Here is a 26,320-nt window from a genome sequence, read left to right as displayed (position 1 = left end):
CCACCTGACACAACAGACTCCTCAGTCTGCCCACTGAACTGCAGTCACAGCATTGTGTGTTCAGCCAGTACAATGTACCTGTGTAGCTGTGTGCATGTGTGCGTGTGCGTGTGTGTGTGTGTGTGTGTGTGTGTTTTAGAGAGAGAGAGAGAGAGAGGGGGGGGGGGAGAGAGAGAGAGAGAGAGAGAGAGAGAGAGAGAGAGAGAGAGAGAGAGATGCTTGTACTATTTGGTGAGTTGTCTCTTTTACTCCTAAATTATGTACATTCTGCCAGAACTTTTCCTTGCAATAGTAAAAAAGTTATGAATTTCTTGTGATTTTTACAGTCTTCCATCACAAAATGTGTGTTGTAAATTGTAACATTCTGCTAGCACTTCTATCAAATAAAAGTAAAATTAGAGCATGCTTTTATACATTATGGCACCTCATAATATCAAACATGTTGCAATAAATCAGAAGACAATTAAGCTGAAATAAAAAATAATCTGCAAGATTTTGCTAGTGTTTTTTCCATATTTTTAGTGAAAGTAATTTTTTACTGTTTTCTTAAAAATCTAATACGCCACAATATTCAGATAATTCAGCTTAATTCGCCACCTCCTTTAAAAATTGTTTAGGATGGAAAGTATGAAGTGTTCAAAGATGAAGTCAATAGCAACAAATGTTTAGCAGGCACTCCAGCAATAACAATGCTAGGATTCTGGGTCAAAAGAAGAAAGTGCAGCACTTCATATATTTTATTTAAAGTTGCAGAAAATGACGCAATGACATATTGCAATAAGATCTTGTTGGGTTTATTGCACTGCCACAAAAACCTTCATTTGCACAACAGAAATACAACATAAATCACATGACTGACACTTTTTCTAAGTAAAGCACTTATGGACTATATCTATGGAGCTATCACAATAACATTTAGCCTGGTTAACTACGAGGCATAGTTAAACATTACAATGTAAGTACCCTACTCAGCAAAATGAAGCTAATGTGAGAAGAAAATAAGATCAAAGACATGGACAAAAAATATTCCATAAGGCAAAGGCTAGTTGTGTCAATAAACTGAAAATTGAACACTGTAACATCTTCCTAAACAAATAACAGTAATCAAGAATTTATTAGACGCAATTCAATATTTGTGAAGGGATAAAAAGTAAAACATTAAAGAGGTTATACAACAAATGTTGAAGCAATTGAAAACAATCACTAACTCAATCTATATTTATAGGACAATACAATCATAAGTCACAATGAGCAGAAAACATGAAAAAATTACATAAAACAAAAATAACTGAAATAAAATGCAGGATCTCTTAGATGATGATCATTTTGGCTTTAGGAAAGGTAAAGGCATCAGAGAAGCAGTTCTGATGTGATGCTTTATTCTGGAAGCGAAACTGAAGAAAAATCAAGACACATTCATCGATTTGTCGACCTGGAAAAAGTATCTGACAGTATAAAATGGTGCAATATATTCAAAATTCTGGGGAAAATAGGAGTAAGCTGTAGGGAAAGACAGATAATACAAGAACCAAGAGGGAATAATAAGACTGGAAGACCAAGAATAAAGTGCTCAGATAAAAAATGGTGTAAGGCAGGGGTGTAGTCTTTCACCCATACGGTTCAATCTATACATTGTAGAAGCAATGAGGAAAATAAAAGAAAGGTTCCAGAGTGGGATTAAACCTTAAGGCGAAAGGATATCAGTGATATGATTCACTGATGACACTGTTATCCTCAGTGAAAGTGAAGAAATACAGGATGCATTGAATGGAATGAGTAATCTAATGAGTACAGAATATGGACTGGGAGTAATTAAAGAAAGACAAAAGTAATGAGAAGTAGAAGAAATGAGAACAGAAATTTAATATCAGAACTGGGGATCATGAAGTAGACTAAGTTATGGAATTCTGCTACCTTGGAAGCAAAATAACCCATGATGGATAAAGCAAGGAAGACATAAAAAGTGACTAGCACAGGCAAAGAGAGCATTCCTGGCCAAAAGGCCTTTACTCATATCAAACATAGGCCTTGATTTGAGGAAGAAATCTCTGAAAATGTACATTTTTGAGTACATCATCATATGGTAGTGAGTTATGGAGTGTGGAAAAATAGGAACAGACAAGAATCAAAGCATTTGAGATGTGGCGCTACAGAAGAAGGTTGAAAATTAGATGGACTGGTAAGGTAAGGGATGAGGAGATTCTCCTTTGACTCAGTAAAGAAAGAAACACTAATAAGAAGTAGCGAAGGACAATAGGGCACGTGTTAAGGCGTCAGGAAATAACTTCCATGACACAAAGGAGAGCTATAGAGAGTAAAATTTGTATAGGAAGACAGAGATTGGAATACATCCAACAAATAACTGAGGATGTAGGGTACAAGTGCTACTCTGAGATGAAGAGGTTGGCACAGGAGAGGAATTCATGGCAGGCTTCAACAACAAACCAGTCAAAGACTGATTTGCAGGGTGAGGGGAGGGGGGGGGGGAGCAAACAGCACGCATGCGCACACGCACACACACACACACAGAGAGAGAGAGAGAGAGAGAGAGAGAGAGAGAGAGAGAGAGAGAGAGAGAGAGAGAGAGATTTGGAGAACACATCATGGGCATGAATATTGAAAACTTCATCACAAAACTGGTGGAATTTTATTGTAGTTTATATATAAGAGGACAATTTATATTGTTACTCTGATAAAATAAGAACTGCAATGGTCTCTTGTTTATGAATATACCAGGACTTCATAACACCTGAAGAAATGTAGATATGACTGAAAATGTTCAAGTCAGAATTCTGAAAGATAAACGATAGCAACTGGTGCTGTGAGAAACAAATTAATTAAAATAGTTTCACATGGCAAAATATATCAGGATTTCATAACATGTGACACAGCATAAACACTCAAAAAGTTCACTAAACTGCATAGTCAGATAATAAAATTTGGATGTCAGTTTCCTGAGCCCTGGACATTTACCAATGAAATTGTAGGTCTTTATAGCACCTCTCTGAGACAACCATTTGATAGAGGTTTTGAAGATCAAGTTATGCAAGACAATCCCCAAAATAATTGCAATGTATTTTATAAAATGTGGCTACCTAAGATGATGCAACACCACATAAATGAACTGTGTTGGACATTAAGACAAGTGACAATGACAGATACTGAAACAGCCATAATATGCAACATACAATAAACGACCTACAATAGTTACATGTTACAAATAAAGTCCACATTTTCGGCTCTCAGATGTAACAGCAATAATAACTGAAAGAAATGCATGCTTTAGCAAAAATACTGGTAATTCAATGCTGATTTCTGCAGAAAATAAAATACAACACAGTAGGAGAAGAATGATATTATGAAAAATATAGTTGCTACTCGCCATATAACAGAGATGCTGAGTCACAGACAGGTAAAAAAAGACTGTCAGAAAGTGAGCTTTCAGTCAACAAGGCCTTCGTCAAAAACAGACAACATACACACACAAACTCATACAAACACAACTCATACACACATGACCAGAGTCACTGGCAACTGAAGCAGAAGTCTGGCTCCTGATGCCAGGGACTGTTGTCATGTGTGTGTGAATTGCATTTCTTTGTATATGTGTGTGTGTGTGTGTGTGTGTGTGTGTGTGTGTGTGTGTGTGTGTGTGTGTGTGCGTGTTGTATATTTTCGACAAAGGCTTTATTGGCCTAAAGCTCACTATCCAACAGTCCTTTTGTTGTGCCTATCTGTGACTCAGCATTTCCATTATATGGTGAGTAGCAACTATCTTCATCATAATATTGTTACATGCCATCCTCGATTTTCCATTGTAAGAGAAGAACGAGAAATTTAAACCTTCACATACTGAAGACCTCATAGAGTACAGCAACACCCATGAAATTTTTGTTATGATCACACTTATAAATGAATTATCACTCAAAACTGGCATTACAATAATCAGTATCACAAAAAATGATTATATTAAAGTCATTCCAACGAGCACTAGGAAAAAGTCCATTTTCTGAAGAAACATCTATATTGCACTGTTACAGGATATAGCAATCTGAAACTACTTTTCTTTTCTTCATAAAATATTTACAATTTTCAAATGTTAACTGTAACAAGTATGAGCATTATTCCACAGCCTTGTATTGCCATATGTCAAAATAGTTAATTACATTAACTTATGGCAGGACTTAACTTGTATTGTCTAAGTTATTTAACAGATTGAGAGAAAGCTCACATTTTATGACTGTCTAGTTTGCATTTACTGTAATTACAATAAAAATGCTTGCTTGCTAAATTAATTTTGAAAGTTACAAATTATGAAACTTCATAAGCCTTTTATATATGTGCAAACACATTACTTCTAGTTACTTAATAACAGTTTTCATTGAAAATATCAATAACAATCCAGGACACTGTAAATTGGTGACAAGGAACAAAGACTGTTCTTAACAACTACACCTAAGAGATAACAATCACTATTATGTCTATTATTCAACAAGTATGCATCAATAGATGTAAAAATTCTCATGTCAGATTGAACAATACAAAATTTTGGTGTACATAGATATAAATATCAATTCCATGCTCAGTCTAAAGAGAAAGTTCTGTAAAAATACAGAATATTGGAACAATTATTAATCTTGTCTTTGCAACACACTATGTACTACAATGTGTCACTAAAAAGTCTACATTTAATTCCATATCATTTCCTTTTCTGTGATAGGTACATAAATTTTCGAAAAGTAAAATGTAACTTATTATCTACATTGTATTCATTAAATGTGAGAAAATTACCATAGGAATATCATTCTTATACTATCGATTCATTTTTAAAGCAAAATTCTGACTTGTCAGAATATTCATTAACCATTATTGGCACGTAGCAATTGTTGAGCACTAGTAACTGAGGGATCGAGAAATAACATTTATTTACAGTATTTCTTGTTACTTAATAATAAAATTCTCCTCATTTACACAATATGGAAACAACTGGAAAATAAATAAAGTGTATAGCATCCTTCACACACAATAATACCATTAAAGGTCTATACCTGCTACTTAGGATTTTCTGAATGAGCAACATCTTACTTCAGGAACAGAATTCCACAGGCAGCTATAATTCTTTCCTTTAGACCTAACTGCATGCAAAAGCGGACTAACTTATGTAACAATTATTACAATTAGAGAAGCAATAGCTGATCATTAGTGGCATTTTTCTGAGCTGTGTGTCCAACAAGGCTTCCTCTTTTCTATGAAGCTGCGAACTCCTTCTTGGCCATCAGACATCGCTAAGTTATTTACCATTATTTCCTCACCCATTCTGAAATTAATATTGAAAAAATTTTGAAGGAATACCAGCTACATAAACTGAAGTTGATTTAAAACAAGTTTGAAATTTTGCTTATTTTTTGATACCTCCATAATAGGGTCTTATAAGATAAAAGTACTCTAGCACAAATGTGTAGCAGACATTATTCCACAATAAACCACATTTTGCTGATTCACACAGTTTACAAAAGACTAATGTCAGTTTAAAAGCAGTGTTGTGCAGCTAAAATAAAAAATAAATAAATAAAATAAAATTTAAAAAAATAAAATTAGTGTGCCCCCCCCCCCCACTCCCCCCCCCTCCACACACACACACACACACACACACACACACACACACACACACACTAGAGAACCAAGTTCATAACTGGCACACTGTTGCCATTCTAAGGGAGTAATGCTGAATAAGCTGATAGAGATGATGACTTTCTGAGAGTAAAACATCTGTAATTTTTAATCATCACTAGTCACCATCAGTGAATAGTATATATGAATATTATTAGCAACTCAATAAAGCAGTTAATTCAAATTCCTTCTTTACTGGTAACTAAAACTGATTGTGTCACTATGATTCCAAATCAAACACAGTAATTTCTGAGTCAGCATGTGAAATTCTTTGGATATCTCTAACTGCTGGTAAATATCCATATATTTAATTCTCACACCATCACAGTGGAAGGAGATTGAAACCATATTTGATAAGATTTAGAAAAATATAATGCAACAAAGGCAGAAAGGATACAATTATTCTGGAAACAAACCACAATGCATGTTTTGAAAACCTATTAATTGTGGAGATAAATTACTTCATTAGTGATATCATCAAGTATTTTAAAATCATGTACTTAGCACAACAGAAAGTCCAATATGAAATACCAATAATATGGAAAGTCTAGGTTGCTACTCACCACAGACAAGAAGCACTGAGTCACAGACAGATGGCCTCCAGCATCCTGAACAGCGGCCACATGAGTGCGAATTGTGTGTGTGTGTGTGTGTGTGTGTGTGTGTGTGGGTGGATGGTGTTTTTATATTTCAGAAGAAGGACTTTGTCTGGAAGTTTTAATATGTTAGCAGTCTTTTTCACTGTGCCTGTCTGTGACTGAATGCCTCCTCTGTGTGGTGGCTAGTAATCTATCCTTCCTATATTGTTATTACTTAGTACACTACTTTAAGATGGTAAAGGCACAAATTTGGCATGCAAATAATATGAAAAAGCTTCTTGAGGTACAACAGTTGCAAAGCAAAGCACAGAACTTCAGATGGGCAGTTTCGATTGAAGGATGGTTGTATACCAATAGAAATATACCGAAGTTCTTTGGTGAGTCCCTCAGAAGAATCCTATTGCTGATCTCCTTCTAAAGGCTTAAGAAATGATAGTGACATATAAAGCCTTTTCAGAAGCACAAAAAGTGACATCTTGACAGTTATAATGACACACGGACTGTAATATCCCATAGTGAAATGAAAGGCAAAACAGCAGGTTCTGTTTTCAAACGTTATTCATATAGAACTGACAAATAGCACTGCCACTGTTAATTAACCAAATAGCTGTACATGTGAGTACCAAACCAGAAATAGTGACACTGGAAAATAGCAGAAATTGTTAAAGCAAAACAACTCACTTGAGATTCCTCTCAAATTCTATAGATTTTTATAACTGAATTAACTATACATAACCTTAAATTAGCAAAAATTCCCTTTAGCTTAAAACTGTTCCCAATGACTGTGAGACTGTGCAAACCACATACCTGCATATTCCACAGCACTATCTATTATAGCAGAATTTTGGAACAAATTTAGTGTTGAAATATAATGGTCTATATGGAAAAAAGGCCTTCTCTATCAGTTCCAAACGAAATTTGAAAGCTTTAATTTCATTGGTACCAATTAATACACCTTTCACATTACACCCTTAAAGTTGAGGCTTGAGGGAACCAGGAGGATTTAGCATTTCTTCATCCATGAAAAGTTTTTATATACTACTGCACTGATACCTAACACAGGAAATATATACATGTGGAATATTTAGGCATCATGAAAAATTGCATACCCAATTAACTCAGATCAATTTAGTTATGTTGTAGATATATGTTCCTGGTATGTAGTATATAATTGATGCATCATTGTGATCCATAAGAGAGTATAGCTTGCTCTTTTTTAAAAAAAAAAGAACAGAGGGAGAGAGAGAGAGAGAGAGAGAGAGAGAGAGAGAGAGAGAGAGAGAAGGAGGGAGAGAGAGAGAAAAGAAAAGAAGAAAATCTGGAAACAGTGAAAAGTTTCACAGGAAAACTAAGTAACTACATAATTTTGCAATGACGGTGTTTCTTGGAAAGAAAAATCACACTGCTGTTTTTATAATACACTACTGGCCATTAAAATTGCTACACCAAGAAGAAATGCAGATGATAAACGGGTATTTGTCATTGGACAAATATATTATACTAGAACTGACATGTGATTATATTTTCACGCAATTTGGGTGCATAGATCCTGAGAAATCAGTACCCAGAACAACCACCTCTGGCCGTAATAACAGCCTTGATATGCCTGGGCATTGAGTCAAACAGAGCTTGGATGGCGTGTACAGGTACAGCTGCCCATGCAGCTTCAACATGATACCACAGTTCATCAAGAGTAGTGACTAGCGTATTGTGATGAGCCGGTTGCTCGGCCACTATTGACCAAACGTTTTCAAGTGGTGAGAGATCTGGAGAATGTGCTGGCCAGGGCAGCAGTCGAACATTTTCTATATCCAGAAAGGCCCATATAGGACCTGCGACATGCGGTCGTGCATTATCCTGCTGAAATGTAGGGATTCGCAGGGATCGAATGAAGGGTAGAGCCACAGGTCGTAACACATTTGAAATGTAACATCCACTGTTCAAAGTGCTGTCAATGCAAACAAGAGGTGACTGAGACGTGTAACCAATGGCATCCCATACCATCATGCTGGGTGATACGCCAGTATGGCGATGACGAATACACACTTCCAATATGAGTTCACCGCGATGTCACCCAACACGGATGCGACCATCATTATGCTGTAAACAGAACCTGGATTCATCCGAATAAATGATGTTTTGCCATTCATGCACCCAGGTTTGTAGTTGCGTACACCAACGCAGGCGCTCGTGTCAGTGATGCAGCATCAAGGATAACTGCAGCCATGGTCTCCGAGCTGATAATCCATGCTGCTGTTGCAAACGTCATCGAACTGTTCATGCAGATGGTTGTTGTCTTGCAAACGTCCCTATCTGTCGATTCAGTGATCGAGACGTGGCTGCACGATCCATTACAGCCATGCGGATAAGATGCCTGACATCTCGACTGCCAGAGATACGAGGCCTTTGGGATCCAGCACGGTGTTCCATATTACCCTCCTGAACCCACCGATTCCATATTCTGCTAACAGTCATTGGATCTCGACCATTGTGAGCAGCAATGTCGCGATACGATAAACCGCAATCACGATAGGCTACAATCCGACCTTTATCAAAGTCGGAAACGTCATGGTAAGCATTTCTCCTTCTTACACGAGGCATCACAACAACGTTTCACCAGGCAACACCGGTCAGCTGCTGTTTGTGTATGAGAAATCGGTTCGTAACTTTCCTCATGTCAGCATGTTGCAGGTGTTGCCACTGGCGCCAGCCTTGTGTGAGTGCTCTGAAAAGCTAATCATTTGCATATCACAGCATCTTCTTCCTGTCGGTTAAATTTTGCATCTGTAGTATGCCATCTTCGTGATGTAGCAATTTTAATGGCCAGTAGTGTATCAACTGCTTTCCTAATTCAAATTTACAAAAATGAATTTACCACATAAGAAATCAGAAATCTAGCAGAAATAAATTTGCAAAAAATTATTCTGTGTTAGCACTGCAATTAAAATGAATACTGATGATGTCATCGACTCATTTCAGATCATGTCTGCTTCGCCTGTGCGTCATATGGTTCCGTACCACATGGAAATTTCTTTTGCTACATGTATCTGTGGCTGGACACAAATCACTCTTCTTACTAAATTAGATAACTTGGGAAATGGACTGTTGTTATGAAGGAAGGATGGAAGATTAGGGTTTAACATCCCATCAACATCAAGGTTAATACAGACAAAGCAAAAGCTTGAGCTGTGTCAATAATGTCAAGAATGAGATAGGAAATCGCCCATGCCCTTTCAAAGGAACCATCCTGGCATTTGCCTGGAGCAATTTACGGAGCTCATGGAAAATGTAAATCTGGATAGCCAGAAATAGACTTGAACAGTCACTCTCGTGAGAGTCAAGTGTGCTAACCACTGTGCTACACCAGTCAGCACTACTATTACGCATCCAGCACTCAACCAGATAATCATCATCACTGCCATCCATTCAGGTTAAATAAAAGTAACCTCACTAGGAGGTTGCATATCATATGGCTCACAGGCTAGTCATTCTGAAAACAGAAACTTTTAGTGTGTCTGACATTTTCTCACCAGTCATAAATAATTATTTACAGATATCACAAAAACTGAATAAAATATTACTGTCACATTATAATGTAACTAACTTGGAATAGATAATTCATCACAAATTTGACACAGAGTTTTTAACATCTTATTTCTTATCATCAGTGGACATACTTTTTAATGAGTGAAAGATTGGCCACAGATATGCTGCTACACTTTGCAATGTCTGAATTTCAACTTTCTCCTCTATGATATGGAGACTGCACTCCTTTTGGAATTCATAATGTTTACAGTTAAAATTTGATTTTCTGTACAATCAATATTTATTAAACAACAAAATTGGGTATATAGTAATTTACACGTACCTCTGTATTGTCAGCTCTGCACTGCAAAGAGTTTTTAGTTTATGCACTTTTAAACAAACAAACTTAATTTTGGGATAGTTCTCACCTTCAAGCACTTCTGTTGCAACTTTGAAAGGCGCAAAATTGTTATGAGTTCTTTTGTTGTTGCTGTTGTTGTTGTTGCTGTAAACAATAAGTTTTTCAGAGATGTCCTTCTCTGCAAGCATTTCCATGATTTTGTCAGATTGCCTAACTACAGACTGTAACATTCTAAACAAATTGTTCCACCTTGGCCGGCCGGTGTGGCCAAGCGGTTATAGGCACTTCAGTCTGGAAACACACGACTGCTACGGTCGCAGGGTCGAATCCTACCTTGGGCATGGATGTGTGTGATGTCCTTAGGTTAGTTAGGTTTAAGTAGTTCTAAGTTCTAGGGGACTGATGACCTCATATGTTAAGTCCCATAGTGCTCAGAGCCATTTGAACCATTTTTTATTCCACCTTGGCTTTCTTTTCTGCTTTGAGCTTGTCTATATCAGTTTTCTTTAGGAAACGGATAGCATCACTGGTAGCATAAATTGCTGAATAAACCATTGCAACCTCATTTTTCAAACAACTGCCATCAAAACTGTGCTTCAGGACTGCGAACAAAACATGTGAAATGCATGCATAATGCTGAAAGGATTGCAATGCCTTGGATGTATTAGTACCTACGTTACTGACAAATGAAATCTTATTAAGCTGCTGTGGATTTACTCCTACATTAAATAACAATGCATTCATAATGCTGAAAGGACTGGGATGCCTTGGATGTATTAGCACCTAGGTTAATGACAAATGAAATCTTATTAAACTGCTGTGGACCTACTCCTAAATTAAATAGTGTTTCTGTAATATGGTTCTTAATAAATTCCCCAGATTTTTTCTTCTCAGAAAAATGAGTTCTCACCAACCCCATATTTAGAAGTGCCTAACTTTGATAAACAAACTTTGCAGTAATAGATTTGTAACAATTTTTTCGAAATGGATTGGTCCACACAACCACTGTACATGCACAGGTATTCACACCTATGGCCTGGACAATGCTGGGAATCACACTCACCCATATTTAATTGGATTGTCATTCAATGTTTCATCTTATTGTTGTAGGATCAGGCAAAACATTGGAGCTGTACAAAGTTGAGATTCTGAAAAGACGTTTACAAGCTCTTGCCAAGAAGTGTGAAATCCTCCCCCAGTTTTTAAGTAAATACATGAAGCTCTCTGGCTCACATTTCTTTGCACATTTTAGTTATTGTACTGCAACTTTCACCCTTAATGCTTCATAACTTAAGCTCTGTCGAGTTCTGCAGGCATGGCAGAGCACCTACCAAACTAAACTTAGTCAGGATGATTTCCATTTTTATCATCACTAATGAAAATCTCTCCCAAACACTGCTACGACCACACTCTTCTGCACTTACAATATATTCTTTTGAATCCAGTTTCACTTTCACCCTAGCCTTAGGCTCATGTTCAACCATCATGATCCTGCAGCAGAGGACTGAGCAGTGGTCGGGTAATTGGAGTAGACGGGCCATTCTAGCACAGTATACTCAATTGAGCATGAAAGAAGTCAAGTGCATCTGCTTCACCCATCCAAAGTGGCAGCACTGATGTCTGCAAAAATTTTGCAGAACTACATCCACCAAGCAATTTGAGAGAGCATAAATGCCAGATGCAAACCTCTATTTGTGACACTCATCTCATCATTAGCTAAAACAGAGGGCAGGTACCCTCTCACATTAGGCACTGGTCTCTGGTACAAATATAAAATGCAATCTAATAAAGCAAGGGTTATGGTGAGTAGTTGGAGAGTATGATAAAATTGTGGAAATGCTTGCAGAGAAGAGCATCTCTGAAAAAGCTATAAGGTATTCTTTGGCTAGTGCAGCATATTGTTCCTTATGCCTTGCTACCCCACCCCAGACAGTGACATGGCTCTTGGGCTCAACATCAAGATGTCAGCCTGCAGGAGTATGGTAAATAGAGCCACACTGTGTTCCTCACAGGCCTCCTTAGCTGCTTCAACTGCTATCTCATTTACCACCTTCCTACATGCTCTGGCACACAGCAGAATGACACCTGCTTCCCCTGCTGTTGGAGAAGGAACAGTTTATCCTGTATTAAATGGATCATTGTCTCTGTTGGGTACATCTGTTGCAAAGCTTGTAAGGCACTAAGGCAGCTGAATCAGATAAGAAACTTCTTGCTTTGTTGATGACTCATTTGCTCCAGCACCTCCAGGTCTGCACACACATGAACACTGAAAACTGTAAACATACTTTGGAGTCAATACTTGAAGACACTGCCAGTGAATGGTACTGAGCAGCCAGGGATATCACACTGTTTTGAACCATTTGTATGTATTTCAGAGATATTGCAGTGCTGACATAAAATGAGATGAAAACAGACTTAAGAATGACACTTGTAGTTCTTTCTTTCTTCACATGGCCATTTCTGACCTACTAAATCCATGTCTAAAAGGAAATCCTTTGCACTGGTACAAAAGGCCTCACTGGTCACCATCAGATGTTAAAGATTCATGCAAACGACAGGCCAAAAATGGAGTGGTATGAAGGTGAAAGGAAAGATTTTGTATGTCTGTGCACAATGAGCAGTTGCTGCCTAATGTGAAGTGATGGCTCGTCAGCCTTGGCAAAGAGGCTGGGAATAGGAGTTCGTCCTCAATGCCCCCATGGTCAGACTAATTACCTCATGGTGAATGGCATTCAGTATTTTTAAATACAAAGCCTCCATATGTCTGCTCCCCAAGCCCTGTGACCAATATATTTTAAAATATTAACTAACGGTGTGCATTTTTTCTTTTCTACTTTTTCCATTATTTGTTTGTTTAAGTTTTAAAACCTTTTCAAATGTTATCCAATCAAAGAACAAACTTGAATATACACTATTACAAATCTATGAACAACAGCTACACATGAAGCACCAGCCCAGCAAGGAGCCATAAAATTTCAATGTCAGGAGAATGATATTTAGACTGCAATGGCAGTAATTCCAACTCCCCCTGCCTGTGATTGATGCTAAAATGTTAATATTTATATGGACACTTTGTTTTCATCTGTAGACATTTTCATGTCATCTTTGTACCTCAAGAAGAAATATAATTGAGTATCAACAATGTGTCATGTGAATTTGTAAGTTGCCCCAGCAAACTACATGTTCAAACAAATTTCAGGTTACAGCCAGTCATTGTTTAATTCATTGCATGATATTTCAACTGGCCACGTAATGGTCATCTTCGGGTGAGCCATTGAAGACTGATGAAGACTTGCTCCATTCTGCCATATATTGCATACTGCAGGTATTCAATACATGCGACATAATTCAAATTGACAGATGGAGCACACTTCCTGGCAGCAGTGCCCGCACTGGTGGAGGCATGGAACTCAGCTGTCCTTTGCATTGCTGCCCACCATGGCCATTGGCACACTCTGTCATCTTCAATTAGAAAAAAATCACGGAGACGATAGGGTTCCAGGCACTGTGAAACTAGTAACCACTATCATGGTCCATCAGACTTTCACCTGGTATATTTCCATGGAGACTTTAATAAGGGAGTCCCAAAAAGATGTTGCTCCAGTCAGAATCATGGTTCTATCATACACCATTGAACGTCCAGTGGAAATACAGTGTTTGGAAATAGTGAACTTGCTTGGTTGCACAAGGCAACTCCAACATTAATGTTTTTGCATGACTGATTGGTAGCTTTATTAAACTGTAAAACAATTTATATTGTATGGATTTTGTCATGTAAAACATTGAAATTTTTATGGCTTTCAATTGATTCCTTATACAATAATTTGCAATGAATTTTGTTAATCTAATTACATTTGTTTTTTTTAAGTGGCTTATCTAATTATTATTCTATATACACATTATAAACAGTACTTCTCATAACAGGTAAACCGTTTTAATTTTGGTACTCCATTACTGCATAAAAACTTTTATTTTGTAAATAATCTTTCAGTTTTGTTCTGAAAAAGTAGATGGTATCTACATCTTTTATATGCTGTGATAATTTGTTATGTAATATGATGACATTCTACAATAAAATTCACTGAATTTAACTTTATTTTTTCTGTTCAGATGCAAATTATAGCAGTTTCTGGTTTTATAATCAAATACTAAGCAATTATCAACATAGCGGTCAATTTTTTTCATTTTTTTTCCATGCATATATTCACAAGGTACGGTTAATATTCCCAGCATTTTAAAAAGAATGAGGCAGTGAGCTGTATTTCTGCTCTTGGTCATTAAACACATTGATACTTTTCGTAGCCGAAATAAACTTGAATACTCTTCTTATTCACTCTCCAAAAAATTATGTCATAGTTAATAACAGTATGAATATAAGCAAAATATACTGATCTGATACATGAAATATTACATAGTGATGTATGAATTCAGAGGGCACACAATGCTGAAGAAATTCTATTGCCAAGTATTTTTACATGTTTTTCCCACCGTAACTGACAGTATGCGTTGAATGTCATCATATTACATAACAAATTATCACAGCATATAAAAGATGTAGATACTATCTACTTTTTCAGAACAAAACTGAAAGATTATTTACAAAATAAAAGTTTTTATGCAGTAATGGAGTACCAAAATTAAAACAGTTTACCTGTTATGAGAAGTACTGTTTATAATGTGTATATAGAATAATAATTAGCTAAGCCACTTAAAAAAGCAAAATATAATTAGATTATCAAAATTCATTGCAAATTATTGTATAAGGAATCAAATGAAAGCCATAAAAATTTCAGTGTTTTACATGACAAAATTCTTACAATATAAATTGTTTTACAGTTTAACAAAGCTACCAATCAGTCATGCAAAAACATTAATGTTGCAGTTGCCTTCTGCAACCAAGCAAGTTCACTATTGCCAAACACTGTATTTCCACTGGACGTTCAATGGTGTATGATAGAACCATGATTCTGACTGCAGCAGCATCTTTTTGGGACTCCCTTATTAAAGTCTCTATGGAAATACACCAGGTGAAAGTCTGATGGGCCATGATAGTGGCTACTGGTTTCACAGTGCCTGGAACCTATTTTAAAAAGAATGAGGCAGTGGGCTGTATTTCTGCTCTTGGTCATTAAACACATTGATACTTTTCGTAGCCTAAATAAACTTGAATACTCTTCTTATTCATTCTCCAAAAAATTATGTCATAGTTAATAACAGTATGAATATAAGCAAAATTTACTGATCCGATACATGAAATATCACATACTGACATATGAATTCAGAGGGCATACAAGGCTGAAGAAATTCTATTGCCAAGTATTTTTACATGTTTTTCCCACCATAACTGACAATCAATATGCGTTCTCAGAAATTTTGTGCTTTTCACACATTGTATAACTTCATTATTTATTTTCCGGTTGTTGTAATCTCGCTTTCTGTTTATCTAGGAGTTCATAGTGCTTGTTTTCTTTTTATTAGGAGTGACTTCATTGCCCATTCATATAAGCTTGTAAGTGTTTCTTCAGCTTGCCCATTCATAAAGCTACTAAGTCTTTCTTCGGCTTTCTCTCTTAGTGCATCTAGTGACCTGTCAGCGATCAGTACATTAGGGTCATCTGCAAACAATATTGTTTGTCCATGCTTGATACAGTGCACCATTCTTTCACAGTGAGTGTGGTCTGTCATATGTAAGCCATACCACTCTGACAAGGTATTTTGTCAATTCTGGCCTTCTGCAATAATAAGACATCCTCCACCAATCCTAAAAGATCTGCAATCTTTGAGGGTGGATGGAGAACAAATTTCACTTGAAATTTACAGAAGATTCTTGCTATTTTAAATGAAATGTTGGCCACAAAAGGAAGAAAAGGTAGACATTTTGCCCACTTGTTCTCTTCTTTATCCACTTCCTGATTCTTTGTTTTAACTGACAGTGCCTGTTAATCTCCTAGGTGGAATATCCATTTTTTCTGAATGCTGTGTTTAGGTGGGCGAGGTCTTTAGGCTAACTATCTAGATCTGAAGCAGTGTGAGTTCTGTGTAAGCAGGCTCATAGTTTCTGACAGGTGATGACAACTTGACGCTTGCAAATACAAATCAGTAAGCTTATGATAAACTGAATACCCTGGACGGCCATCATTTCTTCGTCTAACCAAGACATCTAAAAACGGGGGACAATCATCTCTCTCTATTTCCATAGTGAATTCAATGTTGTTGTGAATGGAGTTGACATGGTGAAGAAACTCCAATTTGTCTTCTCCATGGGGCCATACTATCTTTGTCAGCCTTCAGTACTACTACATCAGTGCCCTCTAATAGATTTCATAGTGCTGCCCTTTCTGCAGAGGTTAAGTTACCACATTGAGGCGGAGCTTTCAAAAGAGCATGGCAAGTTACCCTTCTTAGTTCTCGCACAGCATCTGAAGGAAGGTGTCCTACAGCTTCTTCAACACCATTCACAAAACTAATTAAAGGTGATGCTCTATGTGTAGGTGCAAAATTGAGTCCCTTACTTTATACAGACAGGTAATGCAACCATTTTGTTGCCTCATAGTGCATATGATGATAGGATGTATGGTCTGCTAAATGATGCTATCTATAGGAGGACTGATTATGACCATACAGGATGTGTGCAACAGAAACCTTCTGCACTACTGAATTCCTCGTTCTTACCTCAAGAGATCATCAAGAGATTAATACTGCCTTCCAAAATTTCATAAGGAAGATATTCTATTACATCCAACTGTGAGCACTAGTGGAGCACATACATATTATTTAGCCAAACATCTCACTTCTTTGCTGAAATTGTTGACACAAAATTGCCCACATCACATCCTTAACCCAGTTGACTTTATCAACAGACTTGGGGCTCTCTGTCTTAACAGTTCTGGCAGTTTAGCTTTTACGTAGTATCACTTTTTTTACAAAAGTCCCTCTAGGATATTCTTTGGTGCTAATTGGCAAAGAGCATCAAGCAGATATCGCTGTTTTGTTTCGACATGCTCTATCCTCTACCTATTTATGTTCAATCAAGAATATTTCGAACAGACTGACAGTGTCAACATGGGTAGTCCTATGCCTCTCTTGGTGGCCAACCTTTTTACGGAGGATTTCAAGGAGAGAGCACCTGAATCATCTGCCCTTAAAATAACTGTATTTTGGAGGTATGTATATGATATTTTTACAGTGTGGCCTCATGGGTAAGACAAATTGAGGGTGTTTCTTCACATCTCAGCTCCATTCATAACAACATTTGATTCAGTATGGAATTAGAGAAAGACAGTTGTCTGCTTTTCACAGATGTCTTCGTTAGATGAAAGAATGATGGCTCTCGTGGCATTCAGTTAACGATAAGTTCCCCCATATTAATTTGTATCTGCAAGCATCAAGTTGTCATCACCCATTGTAAACTATGAATGTGCTTCAAACACTCATACACAGAGCTAACACTGTCTCAGATCCAGATAGTTTGCCTGAAGAGCTCGCCCATCTAAAGACAGTGTTCAGAAAAAAATGGGTATTCCATGAAGCAGATTAACAGGGCACTTTCAGTTAAAACCAAGAATAAGGAAGTGGATAAAGAAGAGAACAAGTTGCAAAATCTTTACCTATTCTTCCTTTTGTGGACAACATGTTGTTTAAAAGAGCAAGAATCCAATACTCTCTATGTTACAGGTGAAAGTGATTTTCCATCCACCATTGTAGATTGCAGGTCTTTTGAGATGAGTAAAGAACGACTTGTTATTGCAGATGGGCAGAATTTACAAAATACCTTGTCACTTTGGTATGGCGTACACAGAACAGAGCACACCCACTGTGAAAGAATGCTGCACTGAACATCAATGGTGCACTCATCTTTTGCAACCAAGCAAGCCTGCTATTGCCAAACACTGTACTTCTACTGACATTCAATGGAGTATGACAGAACTCTGAGTCTGACCACAGCAACATCTATTTGGGACTCAATTATTAAGGAATCTGAAGAAATATGCCTCGAGGAAAATCTGATGAACTGTGATAGTGGCTACCAGTTGGACGGTGCATGGAATTCCATCATCTTCATGATTTATTCCAATTAAGGACAACAGAGTGCACCAATGGCTGTGGCAAGCAGTAATGCAGAGGACAGCTGATTCCACATTTCCACAAGTGATGGCACTGAAGCCGGGAAGTGGGGTCTGTCTGTCAACTTAAATTTTGATGTATGAGCACAATACTCACAGTGTGTTATATACGCTGGAACAGAGCAAATCTTTGTCTGTCTTCAGTGGCTCACATGAAGATCACTGGCAGGTAGCCAGTTAAAATATCATGCAATGAATTAAATGACAACCAGCTGCAAGCCAAAATTTATTTAAACAACAACATCTCATTTGTACATAAACAAAAGATCAGAGGTATTTGTTAATTAAATGCCTTTTTCTAATCTATTGATGTAATCGATAGAATATGTACAATGATAATGAAAATGTCTGTACCTGTACGTAGATTTGTGAAGGTGACTATAAGACAAAGTCCCAGCAGCTCAAAGGCTAGCTAAAATATGTTGATATGTGTGTCTCAATACCATACATCAATCAGCTAGTGCTAGATGCTTGCTTAACCTCCTTTCGGTTTAGTCAAGAATACATACCTGTATGCAGTTCTTATATCAGTTTCTAATTGCTGATAGAAAAACTTCTTGCCAAGTTCAATGACAGCACGACTTTTGTTACATATTGAATCCACTATCTTCCTCACTTCTTCTTCTGCAAGAATAATAAACATCAACAGAGTAAATTAAAAAGGTTTCCACAGCAAGAACATTCAAAATATCTATTCCTATTGGATATTGACTCCAAACAGTCCTTTCAAGAGCATATAAAACTTACTTACAATGAGATCTTACAGACTGGCCATCTTTGATTTTCTTCACATTTACACGATTTGGAGCTCAGTGACCAGACATCAATTGCCTACAGCAGTATGGTGCATGTCTATTTAAAAATTAGAAAATTTCCAAGTGCTATCCACAATTGCAAGACTACGCTATGCAAGCAACTACCAATGATATAAACTTGAAATGTTCTGTATTTGACAGTATCCAGAAATCTTATAATCTTCAAAAGGGATTTTTTTTTTTTTTTTTTTTTTTTTTTTTTTTTTTTTTTTTTTTTTTTTTTTTTTTTTTAGAATTGTCCTGCATTTCTTTATGGAACTGATGTCCCAGCAATGAGCTTAATATCATATAAGTATAAAGAAAATTATAGAGGGCCTGTCCAAATAGCTCCTCTTGTTAGTACTAAATTAAATTCACACACAAAATGTTGCTAAGGACACAGGTAATCAAAGTATTTATTCCATTATAATTACAAGAGGAACTTAAGGTGAAAACAATAAGCTAGTACAAGATGTCAGCACAGAAAACTAAATTGTTCCCAACACCACCACAAGTTCCCAAGATGTTAATCTGTGAACTATGGAAGTCCTGCAGCTTGACAACACTGCAGATGCTTAATCTTTGGAAAAGTCTTTATCAGAAAGTCAGCTTGCGGCTTGTTGGTACTGATTGACCTTATGCAGTTTCCCCACAGTCGTTAGCTCACAAATATAGTGGAGCCTCACAACAGTGTATATTGTCCAAGTGTGATGTACACACTTGTGTATTATCACAGAACACACTTGATGCAATCCTTGAAGGTACACTGCTCCTTGTGCTGTAGTTGATTGAACCATGTATTCAGCTTCTTCAGGTTAGAGCTACTGTTTGTTGCATTTTGGATTCTATGAAACTGCTGCCCTCATTAACTTAAAAATATACCCCAGTATTGATCACAGTTGCCTGATGTCTCATGCACAATCAGCATCACGTAAGCCTTCAGTTTTGGCTGTTCCACTTTTTTGGAAAATTTGTCCTATACTGACTGTACCTTTAATGTATCTCATATTTTGCTTCACTGCTTCCCAGTGGATTTTTTGATTTGCTTCAGTCAGTTCTAACTGCACCTTGTTTTCAGTCTTATTTTACTCAGTTGCCGAGACTTTAATGAGTTCAGGAATATCTCTCATCTCAAATTGATTCATTAACTCTTTTTCCCATTTATTATTTTTATTTCATAAGATAATAAAATTTGCTTTTCATTTCTGTAATAAACGCATGGCATATTCTGACTTTTCCAGTTCATTTTAAAGTTCTATACTCTGGCCCTAAACGGACCACTTGGCCCTCACAGACCCCAGTGTCTTCCTCTGCCAATAGTGTCATCAGATGTGGTATGGAGGGGCATGTGGTCAGCACAATTGAGAATTGTGTTTTATTCATCTCATGATATACATTTGCAATCCATTTGGTTTGCATACAGGAGACATGTCAAAAATTTATAATACAGTTACAAAGATTTTTGCATTAATAAATAATAACACTACAATAATAATGACACTATAATGATATTTCTTGGAATATGTGGCACATCGTATCAAGCTCCAATTTCCAGTTTGTACTGCATGAATTCATCTACTGAGTAATAACACTTCAGTGTCAGAACCTCATATAGCTTTCTTTTAAGTGAATCTAAATTTATCTGCATCAACATGTTCCCTTTTAATTTATTACAAATTTTCATTCCCATGTATTGAGGTCCCTGATCATACAGTCGGAGGTGGTGGGTAGGGAACATACAATTTTCTTTGTTTCTAGTGCCATGTGAATGGACAGAATGGCTTCCCTCAAATAATTCATGTCTGGTGTACAAAAATATAATAATCCATACATGTATAAGGATGGCAGAGTTCATATTTTAAGTTTTCTAAATTATGGTCAACATGGTTCTTTGTGATTTGTAGTGTGCATATGTTGAATGATTTTTTTTTTCTGTATTTTTAGTACGCGCACTATGTTTGTCGAGTTACCCCAAAAGACAATACCATACCTAATAATGGATTTGAAGTAGCTTGTATATGCTACTTTTTGTGTGTCAATGTCAGTTGCAGTTGATAATATCTGCATTGCGAATGCAAAGCTGCTCAGTTTGTTTACTAGGTATTCAATGTGTGCCTGTCAGCTCGAATTTTTATCTACATTTAAACCTAAGAATTTGACTGAGTCAACCTCTTCTATATCTTGGTTGTTGTGTACAATCTTAATCTGTTCACATTTTGACTGTCTGGTTTTGAACTGCATCATGTGGGTCTTTGATATGCTTAGATTCAACCAATTTAGCTGAAACCAGGTTTCTAAGGTACTGAGGGTTCTGATCACAGATTTGGGATTTTTTTTCTGAATTCTGATCTTCAACTACGACAGAAGTACCATCTGCGAACAGAACTGATGGGGAGCTGATATTTAATGGTAAGTCATTAACATGGAAGAGAAATAGGACTGGACCTTTTATGGAGCCTTGTGGAACTCCATAAAATATATATATATATATAAAAAAACAAAGATGATGTGACTTACCATACGAAAGTGCTGGCAGGTCGATAGAAACACAAACAGACACATACATACACACAAAATTCTAGCTTTCGCAACCAATGGTTGCTTCGTCAGGAAAGAGGGAAGGAGAGGGAAAGCAGCACTTTCGTTTGGTAAGTCACATCATCTTTGTTTTTAGATATATTTTTCCCACGTGGAATGTTTCTATATATATATATATATATATATAAACAAAGATGATGTGACTTACCAAATGAAAGTGCTGGCAGGTCGACAGACACACAAAAAAACACAAACATACACACAAAATTCTAGCTTTTGCAACCAATGGTTGCTTCATCAGGAAAGAGGGAACGAGAGGGAAAGACGAAAGGATGTGGGTTTTAAGGGAGAGGGTAAGGAGTCATTCCAATCCCGGGAGTGGAATGACTTACCTTAGGGGGAAAAAAGGACAGGTATACACTCGCACAAACACACATATCCATCCGCACATACACAGACACAAGCAGACATATTTAAAGACAAAGAGTTTGGGCAGAGATGTCAGTCGAGGCAGAAGTGCAGAGGCAAAGATGTTGTTGAAAGACAGGTGAGGTATGAGTGGCGGCAACTTTAAATTAGCGGAGATTGAGGCCTGGTGGATAACGGGAAGAGAGGATATATTGAAGAGCAAGTTCCCATCTCCGGAGTTCGGATAGGTTGGTGTTAGTGGGAAGTATCCAGATAACCCACACGGTGTAACACTGTGCCAAGATGTGCTGGCCGTGCACCAAGGCATGTTTAGCCACAGGGTGATCCTCATTACCAACAAACACTGTCTGCCTGTGTCCATTCATGCGAATGGACAGTTTGTTGCTGGTCATTCCCACATGGAATGCGTCACAGTGTAGGCAGGTCAGTTGGTAGATCACGTGGGTGCTTTCACACGTGGCTCTGCCTTTGATCGTGTACACCTTCCGGGTTACAGGACTGGAGTAGGTGGTGGAGGGAGGGTGCATGGGACAGGTTTTACACCGGGGGCGGTTACAAGGGTAGGAGCCAGAGGGTAGGGAAGGTGGTTTGGGGATTTCATAGGGATGAACTAAGAGGTTACGTAGGTTAGGTGGATGGCAGAAAGACACTCTTGGTGGAGTGGGGAGGATTTCATGAAGGATGGATCTCATTTCAGGGCAGGATTTGAGGAAGTCGTATCCCTGCTGGAGAGCCACATTTGGGGTCTGATCCAGTCCCGGAAAGTATCCTCTCACAAGTAGAGCACTTTTGGGGTTCTTCTGTGGGAAGTTCTGGGTTTGAGGGGATGAGGAAGTGGCTCTGGTTATTTGCTTCTGTACCAGGTCGGGAGGGTAGTTGCGGGATGCGAAAGCTGTTTTCAGGTTGTTGGTGTAATGGTTCAGGGATTCCGGACTGGAGCAGATTTGTTTGCCACGAAGTCCTAGGCTGTAGGGAAGAGACCGTTTGATGTGGAATGGGTGACAGCTGTCATAATGGAAGTACTGTTGTTTGTTGGTGGGTTTGATGTGGACAGACGTGTGAAGCTGGCCATTGGACAGACGGAGGTCAACGTCAAGGAAAGTGGCATGGGATTTGGAGTAGGACCAGGTAAATCTGATGGAACCAAAGGAGTTGAGGTTGGAGAGGAAATTCTGGAGTTCTTCTTCACTGTGAGTCCAGATCATGAAGATGTCATCAATAAATCTGTACCAAACTTTGGGTTGGCAGGCCTGGGCAACCAAGAAGGCTTCCTCTAAGCGACCCATAAATAGGTTGGCATACGAGGGGGCCATCCTGGTACCCATGGCTGTTCCCTTTAATTGTTGGTATGTCTGGCCTTCGAAAGTGAAGAAGTTGTGGGTCAGGATGAAGCTGGCGAAGGTAATGAGGAAAGAGGTTTTAGGTAGGGTGGCAGGTGATCGGCGTGAAAGGAAGTGCTCCATCGCAGCGAGGCTCTGGACGTGCGGGATATTTGTGTATAAGGAAGTGGCATCAATGGTTACAAGGATGGTTTCTGGGGGTAACGGATTGGGTAAGGATTCCAGCCGTTCGAGAAAGTGGTTGGTGTCTTTGATGAAGGATGGGAGACTGCATGTAATGGGTTGAAGGTGTTGATCTACATAGGCAGAGATACATTCTGTGGGGGCTTGGTAACCAGCTACAATGGGGCGGCCGGGATGATTGGGATTGTGAATTTTAGGAAGAAGGTAGAAGGTAGGGGTGCGGGGTGTCGGTGGGGTCAGGAGGTTGATGGAGTCAGGTGAAAGGTTTTGTAGGGGGCCTAAGGTTCTGAGGATTCCTTGAAGCTCTGCCTGGACATCAGGAATGGGGTTACCTTGGCAAACTTTGTATGTGGTGTTGTCTGAAAGCTGACGCAGTCCCTCAGCCACATACTCCCGATGATCAAGTACCACGGTCGTGGAACTCTTGTCCGCCGGAATAATGACGATGGACCGGTCAGCCTTCAGATCACGGATAGCCTGGGCTTCAGCAGTGGTGATGTTGGGAGTAGGATTAAGGTCTTTTAAGAAGGATTGAGAGGCAAGGCTGGAAGTTAGAAATTCCTGGAAGGTTTGGAGAGGGTGATTTTGAGGAAGAGGAGGTGGGTCCCGCTGTGACGGAGGACGGAACTGTTCCACGCAGGGTTCAATTTGGATAGTGTTTTGGGGAGTTGGATCATTAAGGGTAGGATTAGGATCATTTTTCTTCGTGGCAAAGTGATATATATATATATATATATACATACATTCCACGTGGGAAAAATATATCTAAAAACACAGATGATGTGACTGACCGAACGAAAGTGCTGGCAGATCGATAGACACACAAACACAAACATACACATGAAATTCAAGCTTTCGCAACAAACTGTTGCCTCATCAGGAAAGAGGGAAGGAGAGGGAAAGACGAAAGGATGTGGGTTTTAAGGGAGAGGGAAGGAGTCATTCCAATCCCGGGAGCGGAAAGACTTACCTTAGGGGGAAAGAAGGGGTATACACTCGCACACACACACATATCCATCCACATATATATATATATATATATATATATATATATATATATATATATATATATATATATATATATAGAGGGAAACATTCCACATGGATATGGGGGTGTGTGCGAGTGTATACCTGTTCTTTTTTCCCCCTAAGGTAAGTCCTTCCGCTCCCGGGATTGGAATGACTCCTTACCCTCTCCCTTAAAACCCACATCCTTTCATCTTTCCCTCTCCTTCCCTCTTTCCTGACAAAGCAACCATGAGTTGCGAAAGCTTGAATTTTGTGTGTATGTTTGTGTTTGTTTGTGTGTCTATCGACCTGCCAGCACTTTCGTTTGGTAAGTCACATCATCTTTGTTTTTTTATATTTTTTTTTCCAGTCAGAAAGTGATATGCGCCATTTGAAGAGATGCTAACTCTTTGCTTTCTGTTTGATAAGTAGGCTCTCCCTGTTGTTGACAGGTTTCCTACTTGGCTGGGTAGCTCCTCAGTTGGCCTCACGAGGCTGACTACACCCTACACCACTCCTCCGATCAAGGAAAAGCCCTGGCAGTACCAGGAATCGAACCTAGGCCCTCACATGGCAGTCAGCCACACTGGGCACTCAGCTACAGAGGCGGAGTCCAGTTCATATTACACAATACTATATCAAGCTTCTGACTCCAAATGGATGAAGACTGTTCAGATCACAAATTGCCTTCTTTGGATTGCAAACTATCATCTTTCCGTCCTTCCCCATGTAGCCTTTTGGGTTGTCATTTTTAAACACCTTCAATGAGATCACTGAACAGGAAAGGAGTTCAAACATCCATGTGTTCAACGTCAAGTTCAAGTTTATTAGGTGCTAATGTTACCAGTGTACAAAGTGAGGAATGACAAACAACATGCAAGAATGTTTCATCGAATTCCAATCCTGGTATCTGGAAATATACATTATGAAGTTTGATATCACCATCTTCAGTTTATTTGACTTTGAATACCCATTTTAACTTGATTACCTTCGTGCCTGGTGGCAAATAGGTCAAAGTCCAAGTCTCATATTCAAATAATGACTTACATTTATCATTTAAGGCTTCTTTCTACAAAGCATATTTCAAAACTAAGATCCATTTGGTCACTATAAAAATTAGCTCATGAGAAAAGGTTTTTATTGACAGTAATATTTTACTACATGTCTATCTTACTTTTCCACATAATTGCTGTTCACATCTACATGATTTCTGTAATGCTGCACCAGCTTCTTTAACCCCTCTGTGTAGAAGTCTGCTGCTTGGGGACTGAACCAGCTGGTAATGCCAGTCTTGAGTTTGTCATCATTTTGAAATTTTTGTCCACCCAGCCACTGAGTCGAATGCAAGGAGAAGAAATATTTGCTGGGTATAAGGTCGGGTCGGCACATAGGATGATTAGATTAGATTAGATTTACTTTCATTCCAATTGATCTGTAGTGAGGAGGTCCTCCAGGATGTGGAACAAGTCAGAAAAACAACAATACATGACAAATATTTACAACTAAAACAAGTAAGCCAATGTACCATTCCACAGGTCCCAAGTGGAATGATCGTCATTTTTTAATGAACACTAAGAGTCATTTTACAAATTCTAATGCACTGAATTTAAAACAAACAAGTTTTTTATTTATTTATAAAGTAATAAATATGTAATACAACTACTGTAATACTTATGTACAATGAACACATTACTGCACTGAAATGGTGCAGAAGTTAGATTATACTTACACACACACACACACACACACA

General features: G+C 38.1%; 1 protein-coding gene across 2 annotated transcripts in view; it reads right to left on the bottom strand.

Annotated features, from left to right (window-relative positions):
- Positions 1-4,248: 4,248 nt before the first annotated feature.
- The window catches only part of LOC124596460 (enoyl-CoA hydratase domain-containing protein 3, mitochondrial), a 100,056-nt gene continuing 77,984 nt past the window's right edge, over positions 4,249-26,320 (bottom strand). For both annotated transcript variants that reach the window (XM_047135594.1, XM_047135595.1), the window contains 2 exons: positions 18,788-18,902; positions 4,249-5,317 (listed from right to left, as the gene is read on the bottom strand). In XM_047135594.1, coding sequence (XP_046991550.1) covers positions 5,200-5,317; positions 18,788-18,902 — 233 coding nt within the window. In that variant the 3' untranslated portion in view covers positions 4,249-5,199. The remainder of the gene's footprint in view (positions 5,318-18,787; positions 18,903-26,320) is intronic.

Source organism: Schistocerca americana, chromosome 2 (assembly GCF_021461395.2).
Source record: "Schistocerca americana isolate TAMUIC-IGC-003095 chromosome 2, iqSchAmer2.1, whole genome shotgun sequence".
NCBI lineage: Eukaryota > Metazoa > Arthropoda > Insecta > Orthoptera > Acrididae > Schistocerca > Schistocerca americana.
This window is presented reverse-complemented; position numbering and strand designations above follow the sequence as displayed.